The sequence below is a fragment of the Panthera leo genome, chromosome C2 (genome assembly GCF_018350215.1).
Source record: "Panthera leo isolate Ple1 chromosome C2, P.leo_Ple1_pat1.1, whole genome shotgun sequence".
NCBI classification, from domain to species: Eukaryota; Metazoa; Chordata; class Mammalia; order Carnivora; family Felidae; genus Panthera; species Panthera leo.
The window spans coordinates 77,777,482-77,803,532 of record NC_056687.1 but is presented as its reverse complement, the minus strand read 5'-3'; the positions used below and the strand labels follow the sequence as shown (position 1 = coordinate 77,803,532).

General features: G+C 40.7%; 1 protein-coding gene across 1 annotated transcript in view; it reads right to left on the bottom strand.

Annotated features, from left to right (window-relative positions):
* Positions 1 to 25,814, bottom strand: part of P3H2 (prolyl 3-hydroxylase 2) — a 148,973-nt gene extending 123,159 nt beyond the window's left edge. The window contains exon 1 of the mRNA XM_042955374.1: positions 25,196 to 25,814. Within this exon, the coding sequence (XP_042811308.1) occupies positions 25,196 to 25,672 (477 nt within the window). The 5' untranslated portion in view covers positions 25,673 to 25,814. The remainder of the gene's footprint in view (positions 1 to 25,195) is intronic.
* Positions 25,815 to 26,051: the final 237 nt, after the last annotated feature.

Below are 26,051 nucleotides of genomic sequence, written 5' to 3'. Positions count from 1 at the left end.
TACCACCCTTTAGTTCCCCTACACTTAAAACACCCTGAGTACTCAGCATGCAGGAGAGCCAGAGGGAGCAAGAACTAGACCTATTTTAGTTAGAAGTCTTCCTCACACCCCCTACTGTGCCTCTAGGCAGATGTTAGGAGCCCCACAGTCACACAATGTGCTCTATCCCTTTATCTTCCAGGACCCCTGCCACCACCATTCATACAAAATGACTGAAGCAGCTTCCAACTGAGTGACTCAGATGTTGAGGTTAATTAAAAATTCCAACGTAGCCATTTGAAACAAGAGCAATAGAGGATGGGCCTCCATGTCCTGAGGCCAGATTATTAAGAACTGCCTAATTTCTCCTTCCTTGTGACCTTCTGCTTCTGCCCTGCCAACCACAGGCAGGACAAAGTAAATGGTCTCTCCCAATTCTAGGAGGCAATCACAAGTGCTCCCCTTAGGCCCCATCCTCTACTGGCCTTGTTTCTGTATCTTATCAGGGCGAGGATGCAGTATTTACAGGAATAAGCCATGGAGGGCTTTGAGAGTGTGAGGAGAAGCACGTCAGAAACTAGGAGACAAGTGCTGGCTTTCAGGCTGGGCCTTACCAGCCCATGGCGTCATAATCATCTGGGCAGGACACGATGGGTGTCCAATTTGTGAGGTCTGTTAAAAAAGACTTGGAAACCACAAAGCTACCACCCTAGTGCAATTTGGGTTTTCAATCCCATATTTAGCTCTAGTATTGCCTGATACCACATCACATTTCAATCACAGAGTGAAGAAATGATGAATGGGGGCCTTTGTGGGGAAGGCTTTCTGGGCCTGGCAAAGTCTCAGTGGTTGGTGAGGTAAAGCCTGTGGTCAGTGTCTGTGCCATAAAGTGGAAAGAATGTCAAGTCAATGAATCCTCTCTGTAGGTAGATGATCCGGGACCCTGTGGGTGAGTCTTCAGAGCTGCTCCTTCCTCTGTGCCCCAACAGCATCTTTTCATTCCTCATTATGCATCCGGTCAAACCAGTTTCTTACTTAAATAAACATGGTTGTGTCCTCAAATCATTGGCCATTTCTTTAGAAGAGAGCATTTATTTCCTTTTCATTTCTTTTTCCTTCTGGGGTCGATTAGATCATAGGCACTAAAAAAATGTCTTGAGTAAAGTGCTTCTTAAAAACAAAATATTAATCTGGTAAAAAGACAAACATTTTACAGACCTACTTCTGCAATTCTCACTGGGCAGATTATGGACTCAAAAAATCTTTTCCACTCTTACCTTAGAATAGGGACTACCCAGTAGAATTCTTTCCAAGCACTTCACCACCACCAAGTATTTAACCAGGTTTCTCTTCCAATTTGGAAAGCCCCACCCTGTTTCCTCTGTCTGGGGGACTCTCATTCATTTGAAAGGCACAACTTCGATGTCAACTTCCCAGAGAAGTCTTCCTTGACTTAACCCAAGTTGTCCTTTCCCTGATCCACGTTTTCATGGTCCTTTCCACAGACGATTTTTAAAACTTGACATATATGCCTGCCTACACGCCCCCAAAACTATGAACCTTTAAAACTGGGATTCTGTCATGTTTAGTATATGATGTTTGTTCTATACATGAATTAAATAATGAAGCTAGTTTTTATGATACAAACGAAGAGGAATATTGGCCACAAATAAATTTAAAAACAGGTAATCCAAAAATTATGCCTGTTGGCTTTCATAGTAATTCTGATGTGAAAACACAAATTTACCTTCTAGGTAAATTAGAGACAACATTAAGTTTAAATCTGTTGAATGCCTTCTGGTCTGAAATAGCTTTCAAGCTGATGGAACTAGTTCTAGGAGTCACATCTTCCAAGTGGAAACAAAAAATACACGTTATAACAGTGACTTAACTTACTGAAGGCATACTCTCAGCTTCCTGCTTCTCCTTAATTCAGTTAATGAAATAATATAATGGGCTGCCCAGGCTGATTCCTACTTTAAGAAAAGAAAGGAAATGTTATTATAACGTGTGCAGCATGACTGACAACTTGGTTAGGAAAAGATACACGTTAAACAGGTATCTGGCAGTAGTTAGTATATGTGCCTTATGTACCTATGCCAGAAAGTTATTTTCTTTTTTTTTTTTACTGACAATCTATAAAAGTTTAAAAGGAAATATGGCAGATGCCAGACCCCTAGTATATACACTACTTGGATAATACTAAAAACATTTATACCAAATGAAGTGAAATGAAGTGGTTTTTTTTAATTTATTTTGAGACACACACACACACACACACACACACACACACACACACACACAGTGTGAATGGGGAGGGGCAGAGAGAGAGGAAGAGAGAGAATTTCAAGCAGGTTCCACACTGTTAGTGCAGAGCCCGATGTGGGCCTGATGTGAGTGAAGCTTGAACTCACAAACTGTGAGATCATGACCACCGCTAAAATCAAGAGCTGGGAGGCCTAACCACCTGAGCCACCCTGGCACCCCTACCAAATGAAGTTTTTAAAGAATCTATAGGCTGGCAGAGGAAAACAGCATTCTGACAGGATGAGAGCAAAGAGATGTTGGAAACTCAGTGTCTATTTCTTAAGTTTTGACATTCTCTGTGAAGTGGAGAAGATGAGACACAGAGAAGCTAGAACATTAAGGAAAACACTGGAGAAAGGGAAGAGAGAACCTAACTTGAACTGTATGATAGGAACCACCTGGATCCCTGGTGCTGCTAACATATCATTAAGGACGTACAGTCATGGTTTCCAGGAGGTCTTAGCCATACCATATTTCTATCAAAGAGGAAATGTTTCAGCTGAAATAGCATACAAGGGCCATGTAGATATTCCAGCCAAGCTCCTACTAGAATAACCCCAGTGCCATGTGTCACTTCCTCACCAATTCTGTCAATCTTTGACTTGCTAAAAGATAAAACCCTCGGAGCAAACAGTCAGCTTAGCAAAAGAGCTGGTGCTTAAGACAAGACATAAAATCTAGAAAATAGTCCCATTAAGAGCTGCATCTCACTTACATGGCTATTACAAAAAAAAAAAAAAAAAAAAAAAAAAAAAAAGTAAGGGCAAAGGACTTATGGCATTTTCCCAAAGGCAGGATACTGTCCTAGTTATCTAACATTAGAGGGCTTAAAACTGATTTATTAAGAGGATTATTCTTTCTGGAAGCCAGGGCCTGAACCCTATTTGGTCTCTGGTATGTGCTCTTTTATTTTGAAAGCTCATTCATCTTAAGCAGTATTTTTTTTTCTGTTTTATTTAAGGTAATTAAGCACAAATTAATTAAACTTTTAAAAGGGCAAAGAGGAACAGAAATGGCAAGGAAAATCACATCCTTCCCCTACTCTGCTTTCTTTCCTATATTTCTTATTTTTGTTCATGAATCACAATCCATCAGTCACCTAGGCTCCAAACTGCTGGGTCAATTCTGATATTTCTCTTTTACCTTTACTTTACTAATAAAAAAAAAAAAAAAGATACAAATGCCTATTAATTTCACCTTCTTAGGGACTCATATACATGCCCTCTCTTCTCCTTTCCCAACATACCATCCTAAATTCCATCCCTTATTAAAACATGACTTAGTAATGTAAGAAATAAAGTCATGCAGAAAATGAAGAATTACAGATCTGGGGACTCTAAAAGATTCTGAACATCAACTCTGACAAAAAAATATTGAGGAACAGCAGGAAACTCCCAAAAAACACTAAAACCCTAGCTGTGAGCCCGTGGTGACAATAAGTGGTAGATCCCAAAGGCATGGCTGTGTGACTTTCATCTTGCAATGTTCAAGGCTTAAATACTGCAAAGCTTGACAAGAGGGAAAGTTAAGGAAAAGAGAGACAGTCAATCTTTATTGTAATGCAAATGCCCATCTGCCTCTATACAAGTGAATAAAGAGGCCAGCCTTGGAGATGATCTGGACAGAATGGTAAATAAATATGGGAGGGGGGGCATCAAGGGAATTTCTGAAATACTAGATAACTAGTCAGGGCAAAATCAGATACAGAAATTTGAGCAGATTAAAGGGAAGCTGTCAAACCAATGTCCTCATGGTTGTTGAATTCGCAGAGGTTGGTAGTTGGAAAGCGAACAAAAAGCCAGGACCGTGCCAAAGCCTCATGAACTGGAAGCTGAAGTCTTCAAAGAAGATGTCCAGGAGCCAGGAGGGGGATCAGTAGTGGCATTGGTTAGAATGTGACAGAGTATGGAAGTTAAAGTAAGCAGCTGTACAAAAGGAGTGTCTGTCTTTGTTTTGGTTTAGTTTAACACCATGTCACCAGAATAAATAGTAGATACACAGAAAATAATTGAAAAGCTCATGGCTTCTGTTTAAGTTTGGCAAAACTCACCATAATCATCTTTAATGATAATTCCAGGACAACTGAAGATTAAATATTATAAGTTTATATATGATTAAATATTATAAGTATACATATATATATAAATATATATATATACTTATATATGTGTGTGTATATATATATATATATATATATACTTCACTGAAAGATCCCAATCTTATTTATGTTTCCTTTTACATGATAAAAAATCTCATATTCTTTCTCCATTATCATCTCTACTTAAGAAGAAACATGGTGCTACGTAGCATAAACCAAAGTATTTAGGTTAATTCTGAGAGTTTCACAAACATTGATACAGAGCAATGGCTAACAATCCAGTATACTGTATAACCAGAATTGAGAATGAGCTGATCTGGAAGATTAATTTCTGTTCTATTGCCTGCAACTCTAGGACTACATACATTACCAAAAATGCTAATCAACAATCTAATACTGATGCTATTCCTTCCACCCAGCAAAGCAAAATCATGGACCATATCCTCATGTCTATATCCACATCCGTTTTGAGTTAAAAGCAGGAAATCTCAAGCCTCAAGCTACATTTCCTATTTAGCTTTCTTCAGCACTGCCACTCGCCTTGGGATTCTTGCAGAAAACATTACTTTGGGAACTTATTTTCCGTTTCTCTTGCATATCTGATGTCCTTCAATTCTGTGACCCTGGTTACTGGTGGCAACAAGAACCATTCTAGACAGATATGTCCTAATTTATGAAACAGTAAGCCAAATTTAGCAGCCAAGCAAAACAGTCCACTGATTCACATTTTCCCTGCAATTTCCACGGGACCCAGGCACGGTTCCATAAACACTGGGACAACGGTGGCCTTGGAAAGGTTGACTCAAGGTCAACATCCCGGATATTACAAATATTTTGGTTGCACTTGGATGCACAATATATCCACCACAATTGTTTGGTTATATCAAGCCAATTCTACCACCCAGGCCAAACCTAATCAATATTACAAGTGTGAAAACTTACTAAAAGAATAGAATCAGTATTTCTCAAAGTGTGATCCATTAGTTTTAACAGAAAAGCTAACATGTGCTTCATGCTTATGACTTGCTGGGCATATTTAAGCACTTTATATGAATTAGCTCACTTAATACTCATTATACTTCTAGAAGTTGTTCATTCAGACCAAAAAACCCAGATTTATTATTATGCTCATTTGCCAGATGATAAAACTGATTCATAAATACAGTAAATAAATTGCCCAAAGCTACAAAGATATACACAGGAGCTAGAAGTTGAACTGTGTCGCAGCCACCTGGCTGGCTCACTCAGTAGAGCATGCAGCTCTGAATCTCAGGGTCATGAGTTCAAACCCTATGCTGGATGTAGAGATTATGTAAATAAATAAATAGTTGTGTCTCAAAGACAAACTCTCTCAAAGTCTATAAAATAGTAAGAATTACTCCACAGAATGATACAGTGTTCAACATATTGTTTATAATTTCCCAATATGAAAGAACAAATCCCACCCAAAAGTTTAAGAGCTGAGATTTAAGTTGAAATTTCTCTTGGGCCACATAGTGGCAACAATAAGAGAGGGCTAAGTCCATGAAGATATGTCAACTTAGGGGAAAACTGAAAACAAAAACAAGTTATAATCCTCACTCTACAAGTCAAGGGAAAGACATGTAAATATAGAATAAAGGGCAAAAGAAAAAACAAAACAACAACAATAAAAACACATGTAATTGTAAACCATCTCTTTCAATGTACCATCTTAGATTCTAAAAATCCTATAGCCCTATCGCTGATCAGAGAATGGGATCTAACACTGTATATCAGTGCTTATATGAAGCACAAATAGAATGTTCAGAAATGGAACAAAAATATACACCAAGAACTGGCCAATTAATTTAGTTCTATATAACTATATATAGAACTATATATATAACTATATATATATATATATATATATATATATATATATATATAAAACTATATATATAACTATATATCTATATAACATTTATATGAAATGGACAATTGGGAGTATTACCCACAGGGCTCAAGAAACAAGGAGGGCGGTGTGGATTCCATCTCTGATGGGAAAAACTTTCGGTGATCTGACATTCATTTGTGCCATCGTGCTAGCTGCTGGCTGGAAAGAGCATTCTCACACCCAGCCCCTCTCATGTTGTCATAGATCAGTGAGTACAGACACCCAACAGGGGCCAAAAGCTCCCATATATTAAAGAGAGAGGCAAATGACTGAATTATAGTCTTTTTAGCTTGGAAATACTACATATCAGAAAAGATAAAGACACAGAAGAATGGCATCATGAGAGCCTTGGAATGGAAACTTTAATTAGAGTTTATAGCTTTGTGGCTACAAAGAATGCTTCAAATCTGAACGGACAGCAGCTGTGATATGCTGGCACAAGAACACTGGCCTTGGAGTGAGACAGCCTCTACTGAGTCACACTGCCATTCTCTCAGCGTCTGACTGGACAGACCAGAGAATCTGGGCTTTCTCACATGGCTCCCACGAAAAAGTGAAGACATGTGTGTGAATGTACTTCACCAATTTCCGGGCATGATGCAAACAGGAGAGGCAATTCTCTTCATGTCCCTGGTAGTCCTCACCACTCAAAAGCAATGACAACCAGATCAGGAAGTTAAGCACTGCAACCTACCTATCACGCGTGTCCTGACTCTGTCACTGATATTTTGCATGACTTCAAGGAAGGAATTGCTCTGATAATGATGCTGGTTTCTCACACACAGTTCCAGAAAAAAGCCAAGAAGGGAACGACTCATAAAACAAACAAGCTATTGATAAAAACAAACAAACAAACAAACAAACAAAAAAAACCTAAGAAGGCACAGCACTGAAATAACTTCAGCTCTAGGATCATGACAGTTATTGATCTGATAATTAATGATCCCCCCCAACACACACACACACACACATACACAAATACACACACACACACTTACTATACTATAGGGCCAAGGAGACCACACTCACAAGCTCACATTCTTTCATTTCTTTCTACCTCATGTATCACATCTAGAAGTCTCACTTGAAGGCCCAATTCTTATTGCTGCTAGATCTCCCACACATTGCCAGATAGTCTTTGGGAGCTAATGTTATCATAAGAATTCAAAACAAGAAGCTGTAAATATTCTAGCCACTGACCTTATCAAACTATTCCTGCTCCAAGTATTGTTTTAAGCAACAGCTTCCACTCCCCACTCCCCACCCCCCAGGGGTAAAGGCATGCATGGGTCTGGAATGTATTAAAGGAAGTCAGAGATCTTAATAATTGCAAGGACGAAAAGAAATCTCTACATATGTTCTCTTATGTCCACACTATCCACATTTGATTTATATAAGCTTGAAAGCATTTGGAAAAATACTTTTAGGCCATATTATTGAGCTTTATGACCAGTATGATACTGCCATTGTCCAAGTAAAAATGGGCAATTCAATGTGGTTAATTATATTTATATAATTATATAAATATATATTATATAATTATATTTATATAATATGTATATATTAAAACAATTTTATAAACTGTATATATTCTTTTACGAATAAATAATGACCTTGCTGGTACATTTGTATAGAACTTGAACATTTTCAAAATACTTTACTCAACCATAAAAGTAAATCTGTTCCACAAATAGAATAATATTAGTGATATCCCCATTTCCCATTTTACATAAAGGGAAACTGAGTTTCAAAGATGTTAAAGTCTTTCTCAGGGATCTGTGGAATCTGTCTACTGCTTTATAGTCAGACTGTGTGCCATTTAAGGTTTTAAACGACACTAGGGTAGAGTTAATCTCGTGATACTAATCAACTGAAAATTATAAATAAAATTGAATCTTAACTATCAGCGTACAAAATTTCAGAGGGAAGTCTATAGAACTGTGTAGCAAATACAACTTTTTTTGTTTGTTTGTTTGTTTGTTTCTAACACTGAAGTTACAACTGAACTGAGTGATAAGGTCAAAGTATTTTTTCAGGACTCACAAAGGCCTATTTCTAGGATGCCAGAGGGCTTACACATTTGACTTTCCTTTCTAATATATTCAGCATTTTATGTTGCCAAGACCTACCATTTTCATGACTAAACATCAAAATTTTTCATCCTGAGGGTAAAATGTTAGGATTTATAATGACCAAATCAAGGAGCAAACAACTCAGTTGCTAAAAGTTTCACAATTTAATAACAGTTAATGACTTTTTTAATAGGAGGAAATATTCTGCCTTTATTTTATTTTATTTTATTTTATTTTATTTTATTTCATTTCATTTTATTTTTAGAGAGTGTGTGAGCACTAGAGAGGGGCAGAGGGAAAGAGAGAGAGAGAGAGAGAGAGAGAGAGAGAGAGAGAGAGAATATCTCAAGTAGCTTCCACACTCATCACGGAGCCTGATGTGGGGCTCGATCCCACAACCCTGGGATCATGACCTGAGCTCAAACCAAGAGTCACTGACTGAGCCACTCAGGCATGCCACCTCATTTTATAAATGAAGAAACTGAGACCAAGACAAGGGAAGTACATCATCATATAGCCACACAGACTTAGTGGCATATTATAATTAGAGCCACAATATTCTAACACCTTCCTCTAGTATTATTTCCAAAGTATCACACCCAATAACCAATAACTAGTATCACACCTAATAACTTTCATGTTATTAATCTTTTTTTTTCATGTTATTAATCTTAAAATGACTTATAAGGTTGGACCAAGTACAAAGAATCAAGTAGTGATATCAGCTATGCATCAATGTCAGGTCAAAGACTCACATGTAATAATCTGTAGAATGAAAGAGGTATTAATTATGGTAATGTAATATTTATTCTAGGACAATAGGAAAGAGAAAAGGGAATCATCATTTAGGAACATTTTTCTTTCTTAAGTCCTATGTAAATTGGTTTCCCATGTATAACCTAGTAGGCAAATCTTTATTATGTGTCCTATTGGAAAGATGAACCAGGATTATCAAATATTTATGTATCTGTGAAGAGTTACATCATGGTGTTCCAGAGGGGTCTCCTCTATGGGTCCATAAACAAATGAAAGGGCAGGCTAGTGGCAACTCAGCAAAAGTGTTGGGACTTTTTTATAAGCAGGACTTTTTAAATCAGGAGTAGGAAAGAATACTGTTAACAATGAACAGTGGCAAAATCCAGTTGATTTACGTAGGTTTGGTTTAGTGTTGGAGAGAGAAGCATGACTGAGACTTTTGTTAGAGATCAGAAGGACTTTTCTGTAGCTTCTTGCAGTAAAGCATTGGTAATAGCTCTGCCAGAGTTTTGAAATTACGTCCACTCCAAATTGTATTCATCATCATCATCATCATCATCATCATCTTCATAATTGAAAGATAATTTAAAGAGTCTGCATGGAGACTTCTAGTCCTGAACAAGATAGAATAAACTCATTTCTCCCTAGACCTCCTTTGAAGCACACCTAAAAACTCTGGACATACTACAACAGACAAAGACAGGAAGACTGAAAGGTGGCATGAAGGAGGTGGACTGGCTAGGTGGATTCCAACATAATAGTGAATGTTCTGGATTTTCTTTTTGTCTCCCAGATATCTCAGATAGGACTCTGGAGAAGCCTACAATATGGTAATACCAATGGTGGTATACGAAAAAGGCCCCCCAAAGCATGTTCTCTCTAATTAAAGGACCAGACAAGCTAGTCATAACAGAATAGAAAGGATTCTGACAGTAAGTGTCCTGCTCCAGCCAAACACAAGGGAAAAAACCATGGTCAGCTGGTTGAGCAGAAGGCCTGGACCTCCACTCCCGTCTTCCCCAGGAGAAGCAGCCATGACTCTTCTTCCCATCTAGAGAGTAAGGCAGAAATTTCAGGGAGGAGGGAGGCAGATAAAGGGATTCTATAAATATTTATGAATTCTATAAATATAAAATCTATAAAATATAAAATTCTATAAATATAAAATCCTTTAAAGGATGTTAAATATTCTTAAATATGAAGTCCTGGGCAGACCCCCTAAAAACCTCCATAGGAAACTGACCAGGAATAACACTGGCAAAGGTTTAAGAACTGAAACTATAGTGTGGAATAAGGCCAGGTTTTCAGACTGGTCTCTGGATAGCACAGAAGTGACACAAATAAGAATAGCAGTGCAAGGGCTCCTGGGGTTGAGCTTCTGACTTTGGCTCAGGTTATGATCTCATGGGCTTGTGAGTTTGGGCCACACATCAGGCTTGCTGCTGTCAGCGCAGAGCCTGCTTAGAATCCTTTCTCCCTCCCCTGCTTGCGTTGTCTCTCAAAAATAAATAGACATTAAGAAAAAAAAAATAGCAGTGCAAAGACTGTGTAAATGAAATTGGGTTTTCTGAGTATATGGTGATGCACTTGCTAAGAGAGGTATACCCCACCTTCCATTCTTAAGCATGGATGTTTTGATCCGTTGTATTACATCCAACTTAAAACTTTCAGTGGTACTCTGTAACCGCGACTCAATCCTTTTCAGATGTTACCTCGGAGACACAGTCCTCAGAAACCAGAGGACTGATGTGGATTATACATGTGGATATTGTTACTGCTAAATATTCCATGAGTGTGTGTTCCCGTGAGGGTTTTAAGGCTTGGTACTGTGTTTTGGGTTTTTTTTTTGTTTTGTTTTGTTTTTTCTCTCTTTTTACTTTTTCACATTTCTGTAAACTATTTACAGAGAATGTGCTGGTGACCCTGGTCTAAGATTATTTTAACCAGAATGAAGAAGCAGGACAGAGAGAGAGCTGTAGGACTTTCCTAATAAAAAAGTACTTAATGATTCCCGCATCTGAGGGTACAAGACAGATTTTCATTTCATAAGATCATGGAGTCTTATTAACTCTGGATTGTAAAAAAAAAAATGTTAAATCTTATCTATCTCAATATCAGTTTTGTGCTTGAAATTTAAATGCAGCCTCCCTGTGAAGCATTTGTCAGACTCATTTTCAAACACCTTCTTCTGGGGTTCCCAATTATATCTAAGTACCTCTTAGTATTAGGAAAAGTCTTCTGTGTTTGAGACGAGATCTTTGTTCTCTGTAACTTCTGTTAGTTGGTCTCAATTGTTCAGTTCCTCAATGCCATAAAGATCAAGAATAATTAATTGTCTCAGCTAATGATCTTTTTAAAACCTTGTTTCTTTAGTCTCTTCATCCCTATTTCAACTTTTATAAAACATAGTTTTGAGTCTTCTATCTCTTTGTCTTTCCTGCACATGCCCAAGTTTATCTAATACCTCTTAAGCTACCACTAAATGAATATTAGTGCAACCTTCTTTCAAGTTCTCCTTTGCAATGATTGACTATCCAAATGTGAGGACCAGCATCAGACACACTGGAAGTACTTCTTTTCTTGTGACCTTTCAAATGCCTTTTATCTCATTCTACGTTTTATTCCATTATAATCTCATCACTTTTTTCTTTTCCACAGGTAGATGGTTGAATCGCTGTACCAGTCCACTAAAGTATTTTAGAATCTCTGGCTGGCAGAGGTAAATGGGCTCTTATTAAGCCCTCTGGTCCAGTGTTTCCCTTGTCCAAAAGGACACCTTAAGGCCTAGAGAGAAACATTAGTGATAAAACCAGGGACAGAGCCTGAATTATTTGATCCTAGACTAATTACCCTCTACTTTGTTATTTGAGCTACTCGCCCATTTACCTGTTATATAAGAAGCTGTCTAAATTACTGGTGTCTATGATAAAGAGATGTTTCTTGATTCCCAAACCTAGGCCATCCCCCAGGGATACTCAAGACCAGGGTGGGGAAGAGGCTTAAAGGGGTTTAAAATTCCCAAGATGTGTTGGTCTGTGGGAAGAGATTTTATCTACTAATAGGAAACAGAGAAAGTTTGGAATGTGTTTGAACAGAGTCCATTTTTTTGGGAAAATACAAAGAAGAGGCCACAATCTCAAGGAAATTGTGAAATCAGAGTCAGAAAACATAGTGGGGAAGAGAGCAAAAGGACTTTTTGCAACACAATCCCAAGTGCCCAGTAAGAAGATGTTTTTTGTTTTAGCCCAATGGTGAAAGGAGGCTGGTAAGTCTGTGCTCCATTGTACAGAGAATTGAACTTGAAGCCAGTAGCTCAAATTGAGCATGTCAGGTTCTGGTTTTTTTGAGTCTCTTAAGCTTTTCTCTACCTTCTGCACATGTAATTATCTTCTCAGTTGATCATGATATGTTGGTTTAACTTTCCCTTTGCCTTTCACCTTCCTTCACAAGTTTGTCCTCTGCCCAGACACTCAAAGACAAAGAATGAGTACTTTTTTCCCCTCTCTCTCTTTTTTCTTTTCTTTTCTTTTCTTTTCTTTTCTTTTCTTTTCTTTTTTCTTTTCTTTTCCCTTTTCTTTTTTCTTTCTTTCTTTCTTTCTTTCTTTCTTTCTTTCTTTCTTTCTTTCTTTCTTTCTTTCTTTCTTTTTTCCCTGAGAGAGAGAGAGCATGAGTAGGGGAGAGAGCAGAAGGAAAGAGAGAGAGAATCTGAAGCAGCCTCTCTGCTCAGCACAGAGCCCAAGGCAGGGCTCCATCCCACAAACCTGGGATCACAACCTAAGCCAAAATCAAGTGTCAGACACTCAACCAACTGAGCCATCCAGGCACCCCAAATAAGTACTTTTCTGTCAGTGCCAACCTAGGTGAGCCCACAAACTTTTCTTTAAAAACTTCTCACAAGAACCCAGTAGAGTAGGTATGACTACTTCCATTTGCCAGACAGAACTCGGGTTCAGGGGTGCCTGGGTGGTTTAATTGGTTGAGCAACCAACTCTTGATTTCGGCTCAGGTCATGATCTTGATGGAATTTTGGAAGAGTGGTGGTGGTTTGAAGATGACGGCCAAGAAATAATTCTTAAAGACATCTTTTGTGCAAAAAGGTGATTTTATTAAAGCCCGGGGAAAGGATCCATTGGCAGGAAGAGCTGCACTGGGGTTGTGAAGAGTGGTTATGTACTATGGAGTTGGGGGGAGGGAGGTAAAGTCAAGAGGGAGTTTCTTAAAGGGATTTCCATATGCTAAAGAAGACTCACAGATTACTGGAGGCCTGGCTATTGTCAAACTAAGGTTGTTTTCCCCTCTGGCAAAGTATTACCATTAAGACAGTAGGGAGTTCCTGGAGATTAAGCTATTGATAATAAAGCCCTTTTCTTGTAATATTACTAAAATATGTGTAAACTGATGGAGACTCTCACTTTAACCATTTGTTCTCTGTCCTTTTGTTCTTGGGCAGCCACGAGTGCCTGAGGAATGTCACACATATACCACCTTGGAAGGGGGAGAGGCAGGTGAAGGGCTGTGCTAATTTGTGTTTGGCTCTCAACTTGCCTTCTGGTCCCTCATCAATCTCACAGTTCATGAGTTCGAGCCTTGCATCAGCATGGAGCCCACTTGGGATTCTCTCTCTCTGCCTCTCCACACTTTGTTCTCTCTCTCAAAATAAATAAATAAACTTAAAAAAGAAAAGAAGAAAAGGGAAAGGAAAGGAAAGGAAAGGAAAGGAAAGGAAAGGAAAGGAAAGGAAAGGAAGGCAAGGAAAGGCAAGGAAAAGCAAGGAAAGTAAAAGAAAAGAAAAAAGAAAAGAAAAGAGAAGAGAAGAGAAGAGAAGAGAAGAGAAGAAAAGAAAAGAAAAGAAAAGAAAAGAAAAGAAAAGAAAAAAGAAAAGAAACTCAGGTTCATACAGGTGAGCTTTGAGAAGGTCCTACAATGCATAAAAGAGAGGACTTTTTGAATACAGGTCTGTTTGATGTCAAAATGTAAGCCATGAGAAGTAATTGAGAACTCTGGCTTTGTCATCAGAAAAACCTGTGTTCAGATTTTGCCTCGTTATGTCGTACTAGCTGTATGATCTCAGACATATTTTTGATTTTTTTTTTTGTTTTTTTTATTTTTGTTTGTTTTGTTTTTGTATTTATTTTTGAGACAGAGAGAAAGCATGAGTCAGGGAGGGGCACAGAGAGAAGGAGACAGAATACGAAGCAGGCTCCAGGCTCTGAGCCATCAGCACATAGTCTGATGCGGGGCTCGAACTCACAAACCAAACCATGAGATCATGACCTGAGTCAAGATCAGATGCTTAGCCGACTGAGTCACCCAGGCGCCCCAATCTCAGACATATTATTTAACCTTTTAAGCTTCAGTGTCCCTATAGCAAAATGACAATTAAATTACCAATTAAATGACAATTAAATGATCAATGATCAACATTGGTTTGAGCTGTATGGGTCCACTTACACACAGATTTTTTTTTCAGGAAATACAGCACAGACTGTAAATGTATTTCCTCTTCCTTCTAATTTCCTTACTAACATTTCCTTTCCTCTAGCTTCCTTTACATAAGAATACAGTAGATGACACATGTAAACATACAAAATATGTGTTGATGGACTGTTTATGCTATCAGTGATGCTTCAGGTCAAGTGTAAATTATTAACAGTTACATTGTTGGGGGATCAAAAGTTGTATGTGGAGTTTCAACTATGTGGGGGTTGGTGCCTTTAACCCCTGTGTTGTTCAAGGGTCAGCTGTACTAAGATCTGTATCTTAGGGTTGTTACGAGAATTTGATGGGAAAATTTTTTAAGGCTTTTAGCATAATACCTGAAACACAGTAATAGTAAATCAATAATATTTATAATTACTAAGAATTATAAAACATACTGCTTCAAAGCTCAGTCCAAATGTGTGATTTCTGTGGAGTTTTTTTTTTTTAAGGTAATTTTATTATCTTTTCACAGAGATGGACACAGAGTCACAGAGATGGTGAGTAACCAGGCATGCCATAAAAGGAAAGATTGAGCTACTCCTACGATTTCAAAGAAACCTGAAGCAGCAAAATGGCATTTCCCTCAACAAACTAAAAGTCACTGAAACCACAATTCACTTGGACTGAGCTTTGAGGCAGTATATTTTGTAACTCTAATTATCAGTAAAATTTCCTAAAAGGTAGCATTTCATATCTTACCATATATTGATTTTTTTTTAAGCCTCAAACATACGATAGAGCAAATGTACTCTTAAAACAACCTGCACTCTTGATTAATTCTTCGGCTTTTCCACCATCTCTGCTTCCAAAAGTTTTTCTTTTTTAGTCCTGTTTTCCTATCTCAAAGTTTAAAATTACCAGCATTTTCTAAAGGGCATTCCTCATATACTACAAATCTTTAAGACATGTCTTTTTTTCATACTTAATTCCATCACGTGGATACAGAACATCCCTGAACAGCGTCCACATAATCTCATAGGAGTTTCCTTCAATGAACCTATTTGAAGGTAGAAGAAATGCTTTATTCATCTTCACATTCCCAAAAGAGAATGTTACCCCTAAAAGTGCTCAGAAAATTCTTTAATTGCTGATTGGGAAAGCAGTGTAGTTTAATATAAATTAAAAGGGAACATTTTTACTAAGAATCTCTTTTTTGTTTGGTTTCCTGTGGCATTTATTTATTTATTGGAGGGGGATCATATCACTTGGTGAATATTCAGTGCTGTGCATATACAATCTCCCTCAAAAGGATTCCTTCCTTCTCTGTTTCACGGAGGAAACTGAGTGGCTCTCCTACCCCAGGCGTTCTCAAAGCAGAAACGTCTCTACTGAGAACAGGCCTGTGGCATTGGAGGGCTTTCAGAATGACCAACATCTGCTTCTGAATGATTGGCTTTATGACAGACATGGATGTCAGAGTGTGACACCCACGTGTTGCTTCATGAAACCTCCTTATACACATGGGACCTTGCCCGGCCTTTGATTTCATTGCCTTCACTTTCCTTGTTTCTATCATCTCTCCATCATTCTCCCTCTATTTCTGTATCTCTCTTTGGTAGGGTCAGAATGCTTGTGTCCCCCTGATATTCATATGCTGAAACCTAGTCCCCTAGGTGATAGCATTGGGAGGTGGGCATCTAGGAGGTGATTAGGTTGTGAAGGCAAAGCTCTTATGTATGGGATTGGGGACCTTATAAAAGAGGCCCTAGAAAGCTTCCTGGCCTCTTCTGCCACATGAGGTTACAGCAAAGCAGGACTCTCACCAGACCCTGAAATCTACAGGTGCCATAATCTTGGCCTCACAGCCTCCAGAACTGCGAGGGATAAATGTTTGCTGTTTATAAGCCACCCAGCCTGTGGGTTCTGTGATAGCACCCAAATAGACTGAGATACCCTCTGACTCTCTCTCTCTCTCAATCTCTTTGTCATTTTTTCTTTCCTCTGAAACCCTTTTATTTATATTCCCTACTTTTAGGCTTCTATAAGTGGGTGTTTAGGGTTCGAGTCAAGCTGTTTTCTAAGATTACATATGACACAGAGCTAACCCCAAGAAAACTAACAGTTGCAGTGGGTAACTTTTACATGATTGAGTTTGGTTACATTCCAAGTTGAAAGAGATGTAAGTTGGTTCTGGAGTCTGAAGTTTAGAACCAAGAGTGTTAGTTTGTATTGCTAAAGTAACCTGCCCTATCACATTCAGTTGACAAGTGGAAGTAGAGAGAAGCCAGATCCCCCAGGCTTTCATACAAGCTAACTTAGTGCACCCACAAAGGAGGACCAGCTATAGGACATGAGCCCAGGGATCTGCATCTTGGAGAATGAAGCTCCACTTCCAACTTCCAATGGGTTTCCCCTTATAAAAGGTGTCACATTACAGCCAAACATTTGCATAAATATCATGGTTCATCAGTAAGCACATTGCTATCTAGAATATATTGTCAAAAACTTGATTTATACTTGTCTAAATGTGATGTCCAGTTATCTTAAATATGCCTACATATTTAAATCAGTGATTCCCATGTGTGGTGATTTTGACACCCAAGAAACATTTTGAAATGTCTGAAGACGTTTTTTGTTGTCACAGCTTGGAGTGGGGCTGAAGGTGTGGCTACTGCTATAAAGTGGGTATAGACCAGGCATGCTGGTAACCATCATAACGTGTACAGGACAGCCCATCACAACAGAGAATAATTCATCCCAAAATATCAATAAGCAAAAATTTGGACACTCCAGCTTAAGGCCTACTGACCTGAAAGCATGTAGACTTCACCGTATAATTGAGTCCTCGGTAATCGTATGGAAACAATGATTGACTATGAAAGTCTCTGTCCCTGGTGACTTTTCTAAATGCCATATTCTAGAATCAAATTCTGATTGTTGATCCTGGATTCAATCTAAAAACTATTATTAAGAAACAGCTCTTGCTTCAGTGGGGAAATAATTAGTAAGGTCTTCCGGATTAGTCTTTGATACTATAATTTGAGGTCATTCTTTTAAAAACAGCCAAATCTGGTTTTAAGGTAATTCACTGTGTCTGGAGTCCTAATTATGTGTTGATTTCTTCATGCAAGCCTCTTGATCTTGGCAGAGTAAAAGCTAAAAATTTAGCAGTGAAGCAGGAAAAATAAATCAAAATTGGCTCATTTAACATTTCTGTGATTGAGGGTTTGTTAACAGTTCCTCTGTTTTGCTTTGGATTTGTTTATTTCATTCTATCTCTTGCTTTTCTCCAGTCCCTTCCTGAGTTCCAGTATAATTACGCTGCAGTCCTCAGGAGTATCCCATTACTTGTCCAAAAACTGAAATCCACTATTTGCAGATAATGAATTCCAGTAGGATCATTCTGATACCCCTACACTTCTGGAAAATCTGACATCTTGGATCTCCCTCTCTCTGGCTCTACTCTTTCATTTCTCTTCCAAAGAAGATTCTTCGCCTCATTCATTTTCATCAGGCTTACTGGGGAACAGCAATAACCCAGGTTCCTATTCCTGAGTTTTTCCCAAAGTGGGCAGAATAGTAGCTCAGGGAATAGCATCGTATAAGGTAGCTTTTATCTTCAGGGTTTATTTCCATTTAGCAAATAATGCGTTTCATTTAAATTGGGTTGAGTTTGTGTTTTTAGGGTAAGCCTTATAAACAAAGTGGTCATCTGCAATGTCACAAAGGTGGGACTCAGGGTTCTTGAATTCTAATCCTGGATTTTCCATTAAATTGCTGGATGAGTTTGGACAACTTGATTCTCCTTCAGGCTTTATTTTCCCATCTGTGAAATGAGATGGTTGGAACACTGATGTTCCATGAATGTGGTAGTTAGCAGCTGCAGAAAGATGGGGAGCTGGGAGGGGAGGGGAACATCTTCCCAACATATGTCCAAGTCTTGCACAAGGCATATGGGGAAAAGGGACATTAAAAGAAGTCTCACAGAAGTAGATACCTATGTCTGTATACGAAATTAAACAAGAAGCTCTTATGGCCTTCATTTCATGAGAGCCAGAAATCTGACATTGCTTCTACCACTACCTGCTTTTCTCTCTCCTTTGTCGACCCCCTCAACCCTCTCCTTTTCACATGTAATTGCACTGTGTGGATCACCAATGGGACCAGGAATCAGGGAGGAGAGGAAGAAAGAGAGAAGTGAGTATAGAAAGCAAAGTAAAGCAGAAAGGGGTGTGGTCAAGTGAGACCAGCTTCTTCTGACAATGGTGTGCAACCTTCTTCCGTCCTGAAAACCAAAAATCTTACACTCCAGCACTAAAGCATACCAAATCATTTTTTAAAGATGTGTTTGGGCCATTTGGCAAATGAGGGCTAGGCCTCATGGAAATTACATAGCTAGGAAGTCAGACGGCAGGAAAGGAGGGATGGATAAAAGGACAGAACAAGAATTATAGGAGAAAAGCTGAATGGAAAAAAAGACAGGAGAAATTATTTTTCCTAATGAGAAATGCAAAATTTTCCACCAGACAACTATGACTCTTGGCTGAGTGGCTTATGCATCATGTGAATGAAAATGCAGGGTGGGCAGGGCAGTTCAGGAAGCTCTGCCTTGTGTCTGCTCTGTCTCCGAAGGCAACAGGTCCCCTGCAGACCTCCGCCACACCACTGATTCACCAGACAGTCCTTCAGAAGGTAGCCATGGCCACTGCATAGAGTCTGGGAAAAGCACTGGCCAGAAAGTAGAACACCTACATTTTGAACTCAGCTTCACCTAGTGACCCTCCTCGAATTGTCATGGAAACTCTGAGGCCAGTGTCATCAGCTAGTAAGTGACAGGGACGGACTTCATGATCACTGAGGATCCTTCAAGCTATAGCATCGTTATAGTTGCAACCATTTTCACTTGTCGCCCTTGCTAGACCACATTTCTTGAGCAAAATACTTCTCTCTCTCTCTCTCTCTCTCTCTCTCTCTCTCTCCCCCAGCTCTAAGATCTGTATGTGATTCTAAGAAATCCTGTTTACTCAATTCCTCGGCAATACAGAAGAACCATTATTACAGCGAATCCCAGGACTTTTTGTTTTAGGTGAACCCAGCCATCTTTCAGAATGTATCAAGCCCCATCCATGAAGCAAGCTGACATTTTATTAAACATTCCCAGAGGAATTCCACACCGCTATCCCTCTGGAAATTATCAGGGAGCTAACGATATTAGTGACAGAATACATTTATTTGATTCTCAGAGATGGAATCTGTGAAGAGAGACAAGCAGTGTATTGCTTTCCTTTATTAAAACCTGTAAAGGAATCCCTGATTCACCAGACTAGGAGAGGAGAAAAACTTATAAGCAGTTCCTGCTCTCATCAAGCTGAATATTAAAGTCTCTGTGGCACTTCCTATTTGTAATCGCAATGGATGACTAATAAAGATTTGAGCTCCATTTGGGAGGCCCCAAATGGACAAGCCCCCAGTGGAGACAACTGAGATTCTGATTCCTTGGCTCATAGGACTGAAAAGCTCCTAGGCAAAGAATCTCCAAGGTTTCCTCCCTAAGAAGTGGGACACAAAGATTCTACTAGTGGATTTTGATGATTCAGGCACAAAAAAGGCCCAGTTGTAACCAAAAAAAAAAAAAAAAAAAAAAAAAAAAAGCCATATCCTTGAGGAAATAATCACTAGGGCAATTTCAGAACAGCTATTTCAAGAAGACATAAAGTTAACTTCCTATTTGAAATAATTTGGGGGAAAAATGTACACTGTCTACATAGAGCTAAAAAAGTTTTGAAAAAGGGACACAAAAAAGGTTTCTATTCTGAAGTAACAGTTCAGAAATAACTAGCAGTCGTGACCTAGGCTTTCCATTTTTTGTTTGTTTTGTTTTGTTAAGGCATTCATCTAGAAAGAGAAAGAAGTTGATAAAGCAGATTAAGAAAGTTCCTTGGGTTTACTTTTTTTTTCTTTTCTAGAAACCCCTAATAAAATAGATTATGGTCAAGAGATGACTCCAGGAGGGAGATAGGATTGCCTAACTTAACTGCTATTTCCGTTTCCCCCCAACCCCCCTTTAATCCTGAGAAGAAAAACAAAGGTCAAATGGCCCAAAGCACCAACTCAGAAACAAAACATGCAGGGGCAAGCTTTTTTTAAGTTAAAAAAATAAATAAGCAGCACTGGTCTTTTGCTTTTTGTTTTTGTTTTTTATTCAAAGGCTGGGAACAGTGGGAGAAAAACAGCTACTGTCAAAGTATTCTGAATATAAAGCACAGAGATAAGGGGAAAAAAGTATCTCTCTTACGTTTGTTTACATTCAACAAATATACATAAAGCAGGCACAATGTGTCAAAGATTTTCTGAAGCACAGCTTTAAGTAATAATTAAATTAGGGGAAAAAAAAAAAGATGGAGGAAAAAGACACTGAGGTTTGCAACACTAGCCAGAACTCACAAGCAGAAAAGAGTGAGAAGTCAAGGAATCTGCAGTCTTTCTGTAAGTTTCTGCTGCAACTGACCAGCCAAGAAACCAAATAACTAGTATGAGGATACCTCCGGTTGCCATATGAAGATCTTTCTCAACAGTATCTCTACACAAGAAACCAAGCTATTATCATTCAACAAACATACACTGAGGGTTTATTGCTACTGCACTCTGTTTTTGATATTTGAGGGGGATACAGAAGCTGAGGACTCAAGTGAGATCTATTATACCTAAATTTCTAATTTTAAATCATATTTTAATGCCTGTATGATTAATAATCATCCACCTAATAATCATCCAGATCTAGAAACTCCCACTTTAGGAGATGCAAAAATGACTAAGACAGTTCTTGATGTCAAGAAGCTCACATAAGTGACAGGCAAATAAAGGAATTTCTCAGAAAACAAAGCTAAAAATAAAACATGCTATGAGAGGGAGAAATTCTTTGCTGTGGACATTCAAAGGAAGGAGAAACTGTGTTCTCTTGGGAGCTCCAGATAGAAGGAAGGAGGGCCTCAGAGAAAGAGGTATATTTGTGTTAGGATAATTACCATTCGAACATGCACAGAAGAAGGAAAAATCTACTATTAAACTAGTAAGAAGAAGAAGTATGTTTATTTCTTCTATGTTTATATGTTTATTCTTATTATGTTATATCTCCAGTGTTTAGTGAGAAATAGGACACTTTACCTAAATCTTCTCTTAAACCTAGCCTAAACCAATCAGATAAGTCCTATTATTTCCCCATGTTGCAGATGGGAAAAGCAAAGCTCAGAAAGTTTACATAATTTTCTCACAGTCAAGCAGCCAAAGACTGAGGAACTAAAAGTTCAATTACAGATCTATCCCATTCTAGAACCTACCCACCACCTAGAGAATAAACAAAGCCCAGATGTGCAAAAGTATCAAATACACAAAACATCCATTGCCCCCTCTAGCTGGAAGGAGGCAGAGAGGGGAATATAGGACCAGGAAGGTTAGGGGGGAGCCGGGCTATGGATACTGGATTCAACTATGTGGGCTTTATAAAGCAGCAAGGGGAAGCCACTAAAGGTTTCTGAGCAGGGAATACTATAATGAAAGTTCTATGTTAGGCTTTGGGCTATGACTGATGAGTCGTATCTAACAATCTGAAATGATAAAAATCAAAGTTTGAAGAGTCTCACCCTGCATTTAAACAAAAAGGTGTGGCTAGATACCAAGTGGGACTACTGCCTCATAGCTTTCCAGACAAATTCCCAACATGCCAGTTCTTAAGGAACATTCTACAGAGCAGCGCTTAAGATAAATGCAGTGAGTGTCTGTTATACCACAGGACAAGGACCTACTCATCCCTGGAGCTGTCCAAATCTGGCAGAAGGATAGCCCTGGGGACTGTAGGATGCCGGGGGACCTAAGGCGACCCCAGCGGGCAGCAGGCATAACACAGGCAAGGGCATTAGTTATCCACAAAGCCCAGACTCCTGATTCTCAGTCCTGTGCTCATTTCATCAAATCCTATTGCCTCTGCCATTAAATATGTAACACTTATGTGGGCCCCTTTCCCTCTCGGGTTCTCCCTTTCCCCAGCTGTGAAATGAGAAATTGGACTTCATGGGACTCAGATTTTGCAATTCTCAACCCATCTTCCTCTCCAACATACTGGTATAAAAAATCTGCTTCCATCAGTGGCTCACCAGCTGGGATATGGTAGAGGAACAGCAGCTCCTGAGAGCTTCTATAGTTGGTAAATCCTGAACTGAGAAGAACGGTACTCCCTTATCTCTAGGAAGCCCACTAGTTCTGACTATATTATAGGCTTCATGGTTCTCAAATTCTGGTTGTGAACTTGCCATTGAATTCAGTCTGGCCCAGGACTCTCCTTTTCAAGTGCAGCCTGGTTCACTGAAGTCAAAAATAATTCAACAACATGAAGGGCCATGCTCATATCCAGGCACATGCAGAGAACTCCTCATTCTATCATCAGCGAGTAAGCACTTCTGGACCCACACTTGTCAGAGCCTGAGCATACTTTGTTATTATTTGAGAGTTTTGTTTTACTCTCAAAGGATGGCGTCTGCATGCATGGGTGCATGCGTGCGTGCGTGCATGTGTTTATGATTAAAATTCCCAGGAAGCCAAGCAGAGACTGAACTTGTAGAGTTCTTGGGAGAAGGGAGGGAGGAACCATGTTACACCTTATTACACATTCACAGAGACACCCCTACAAACTCCAGCCATCAAAAATGAATCTCCAAAGAAACACAAATATCTCCCCAAGAGATTATCAGTTATGTAGATCCAAGAAACTTTGCTTATTAGAGTAGAGGTGAATAGGGAGAAGATACGTGTTCCGTTCTCAGAAACACTGCTGATAAAACAGAAATTAGCACACGGGTTCATTTTCTTGAGAGAACGTCTTAAACTTCGTTGGTTGATCCGTCACACCCAACAGTTCACCCACAGAGGTGCCCAGAAGTAGCTGATTCCTATGATCAATTCACTGCAAAAATGTGAGGCGTGTCAAACCTATAGCTTCACCATTTTGACCCTCCAGCCAGGGGACTGAAGCAGAATGACTGCTAAATGTGACATTAACAGCGATGCATGCTTCATTGGAGAACCAAAGAAACCGACATTTCAAAAGTTACCTCGTGGTTATTTATTTTTCTAGGACTGGAGACGAGTACGCATTCCTTCAGGAAAATCTCCCCAAGGTGTGTGACAGAAGTATCAGCGGGACTGCCAACCTCACATCTGAGATTCCTGGGAAGACTGTGCTATGGGGACCAAACTGGACCACCCACACGTTCTATTCTGGGAACTGGCTCAGTTTATCTTCACCTGTCAGGTACTTAAGGTCTCTTCCCTCTCTGCTATTGACTGATTTCTCTAAGACCACCAAAAATCATGCCATTCATCCAAAAGAAAGCAGATTTATACTTCAGGCATGCTTTAGCAAATTCATCAAGAAGCACAAGCAAGCAGAAGACAAATCTTGGAAAGGATTCAGGCTTTATCCTTATTTCTTACCCAAGATATTAGTCTAGTGGACTCCAGCCCCTTAGCCATAGCACTGGTAGTCTCAGTTGTGATTTCCTGAACTCCACAAACAACTGCAAATCTCCAGAGAGCCCTTCCCACAAGAGCACAGACCTTGTGGGATGGTGTTCACATGGATGTACATGGTGTGTATTTTTGCCACCCTAGAAATTCAGCCTGGTCTACCGGCTAACAGTAAGGGCCAACCCACAAAGCTGTCACTTCAACAGGTGTAGAAGAGACACTGACACCTTGACATAAAAAGCCAGAAAGTGGGGGACGGAGGAGAAAAGTATAAGTTCAGAGTGTCATGGATGGTGTCCAGAAATAGACTAAATTCTCTGCTGAAGCATCCAGATAGATCGTCAAAATTGCGGATGTGGATAAAATGCCCACATACACCGTATACTGCCGACACTAACTTCAGGCAGGTTGAATACACACAAATAAAACCCAAAGGAGAGTACTGGGCATCTGACGTCAAATAACTCACTCCAGTGCTTACCTCCAGAAATCAGAAGCTCTCTGTAAAAGGAGAGTAAGTCAGCACTTTGGGTAGATACTTTTAGTCAGATTGCCTCACACAGATTCACCTCTTCCGTACCTGCTCTTTAACTTTTGATCTTTACTGCTTTGTAGGTGCAGGGGGAAATAGAAGAAAAGAAATTTGTTTCAGAGCAAGGCAACTTTTAACTCTGTTGTTCTGAGGTCGTTTTCTTTTAAACTTCAGAGAAAAGCTGCAGACTGGGTGTACACGAGGGATGAGTGAGTGGAGACAGAAGAGAAATGGGGGTGAAGTTGGATCAAGAAACGAAGGGAGGGAAGACCTTATACTAGACCCAGCTGTGCCAAAGTCTCAAAACTTAGCGTGGGACGGGTCCTTTAAACCTCATCGTATCAATGCTGTCCTCTTTTGGAGAGACAAGTTGATGCCAGTGGAGCTAATGGCTTGCGCCGGGTTCATCTAGTGTTGGTGACACACCCTGGGCCACCAGATACCTAGATGCACAAACAGAAGACAGACAGGCAAAAGGAGACGCGGGCAGAAAGGTTAAGGAGCAGAGAGCGCCGGCCAAGGGACAGGAGCCGTGGGGGAGGGCTCGAGAGAGCGTCCCGAAGCCGCAGGGGGCGTTAGGTGCGCGCTCTGGGTACCTTGATGTAGGCCCGCTGCAGGTAGTTGTAGGGCACTCTGCGCTGGAAGTCGCTGCGCACATCCTCGCTGACGCGGTGGCGGGACGCGGGGCCCCCGAGGCGCTGGGTCTGGCAGCTGCGGTAGCAGCGCGCCCGCTCCAGCAGCGCGCGGAAGAAGGGCAGCTCGGCCGCGGGGCCCGCGCCGGGGGACGCGAGCGGGCGGCGCGCGGCGCAGTGGCGGGCGCAGCGCGCGCGGACCTCCCGCAGACGCCGGTGGCTGCGCAGCGCCGCTTCCAAGTCGCGCACCGCTTGCTCGTAGTCCTCGCTGTAGTAGGCGGCCACGCCGCTGGCGTAGAGCAGGTCGAAGGGCTGCAGAGGCCCGGGCTCGCGCTGCGCCTCCGGGCGCGGGCTGTCCGGGGGGCCGCCCCACAGTGGCGGCGGGAGCAGCAGCAGCAGCAGCGGCAGCAGCGGCAGCGGCGCCCAGATGCGCTCCCGCATCCTCCGGCGCGGAGAGGCGCGGGACGGCCACGCTCACAGACGGCTCCGGCACCTGGCGTCAGGGCCCCGTCTCCCACCTCCGCGGTGAGAGCGCTGGCCCCGCCGCGATCCTGCTGCCCCGCAAGCCCCAGGTGGCCGCCGGCGCTCCGCCGACTGAGAGGCGGAGGCCGAGTCGGCCGGCCGCTCTTAAAGGGACGCCCACAGCTCACACGCTCCTCCTGCTGCCCGAGCCTCCGCGAGCCGCTCGCCGGCGCTCAGCGCGCGCCCTGCAGGCCCCGGCCGCCGCCGTCCGCAGGCCAGGTGCCGCACCGCCCAGTGCCAGCCGGGGAGCGGGCGCCGCTAGGGGCCGGTCTGAGACCGGTGCTTTCCACGTGGGCTC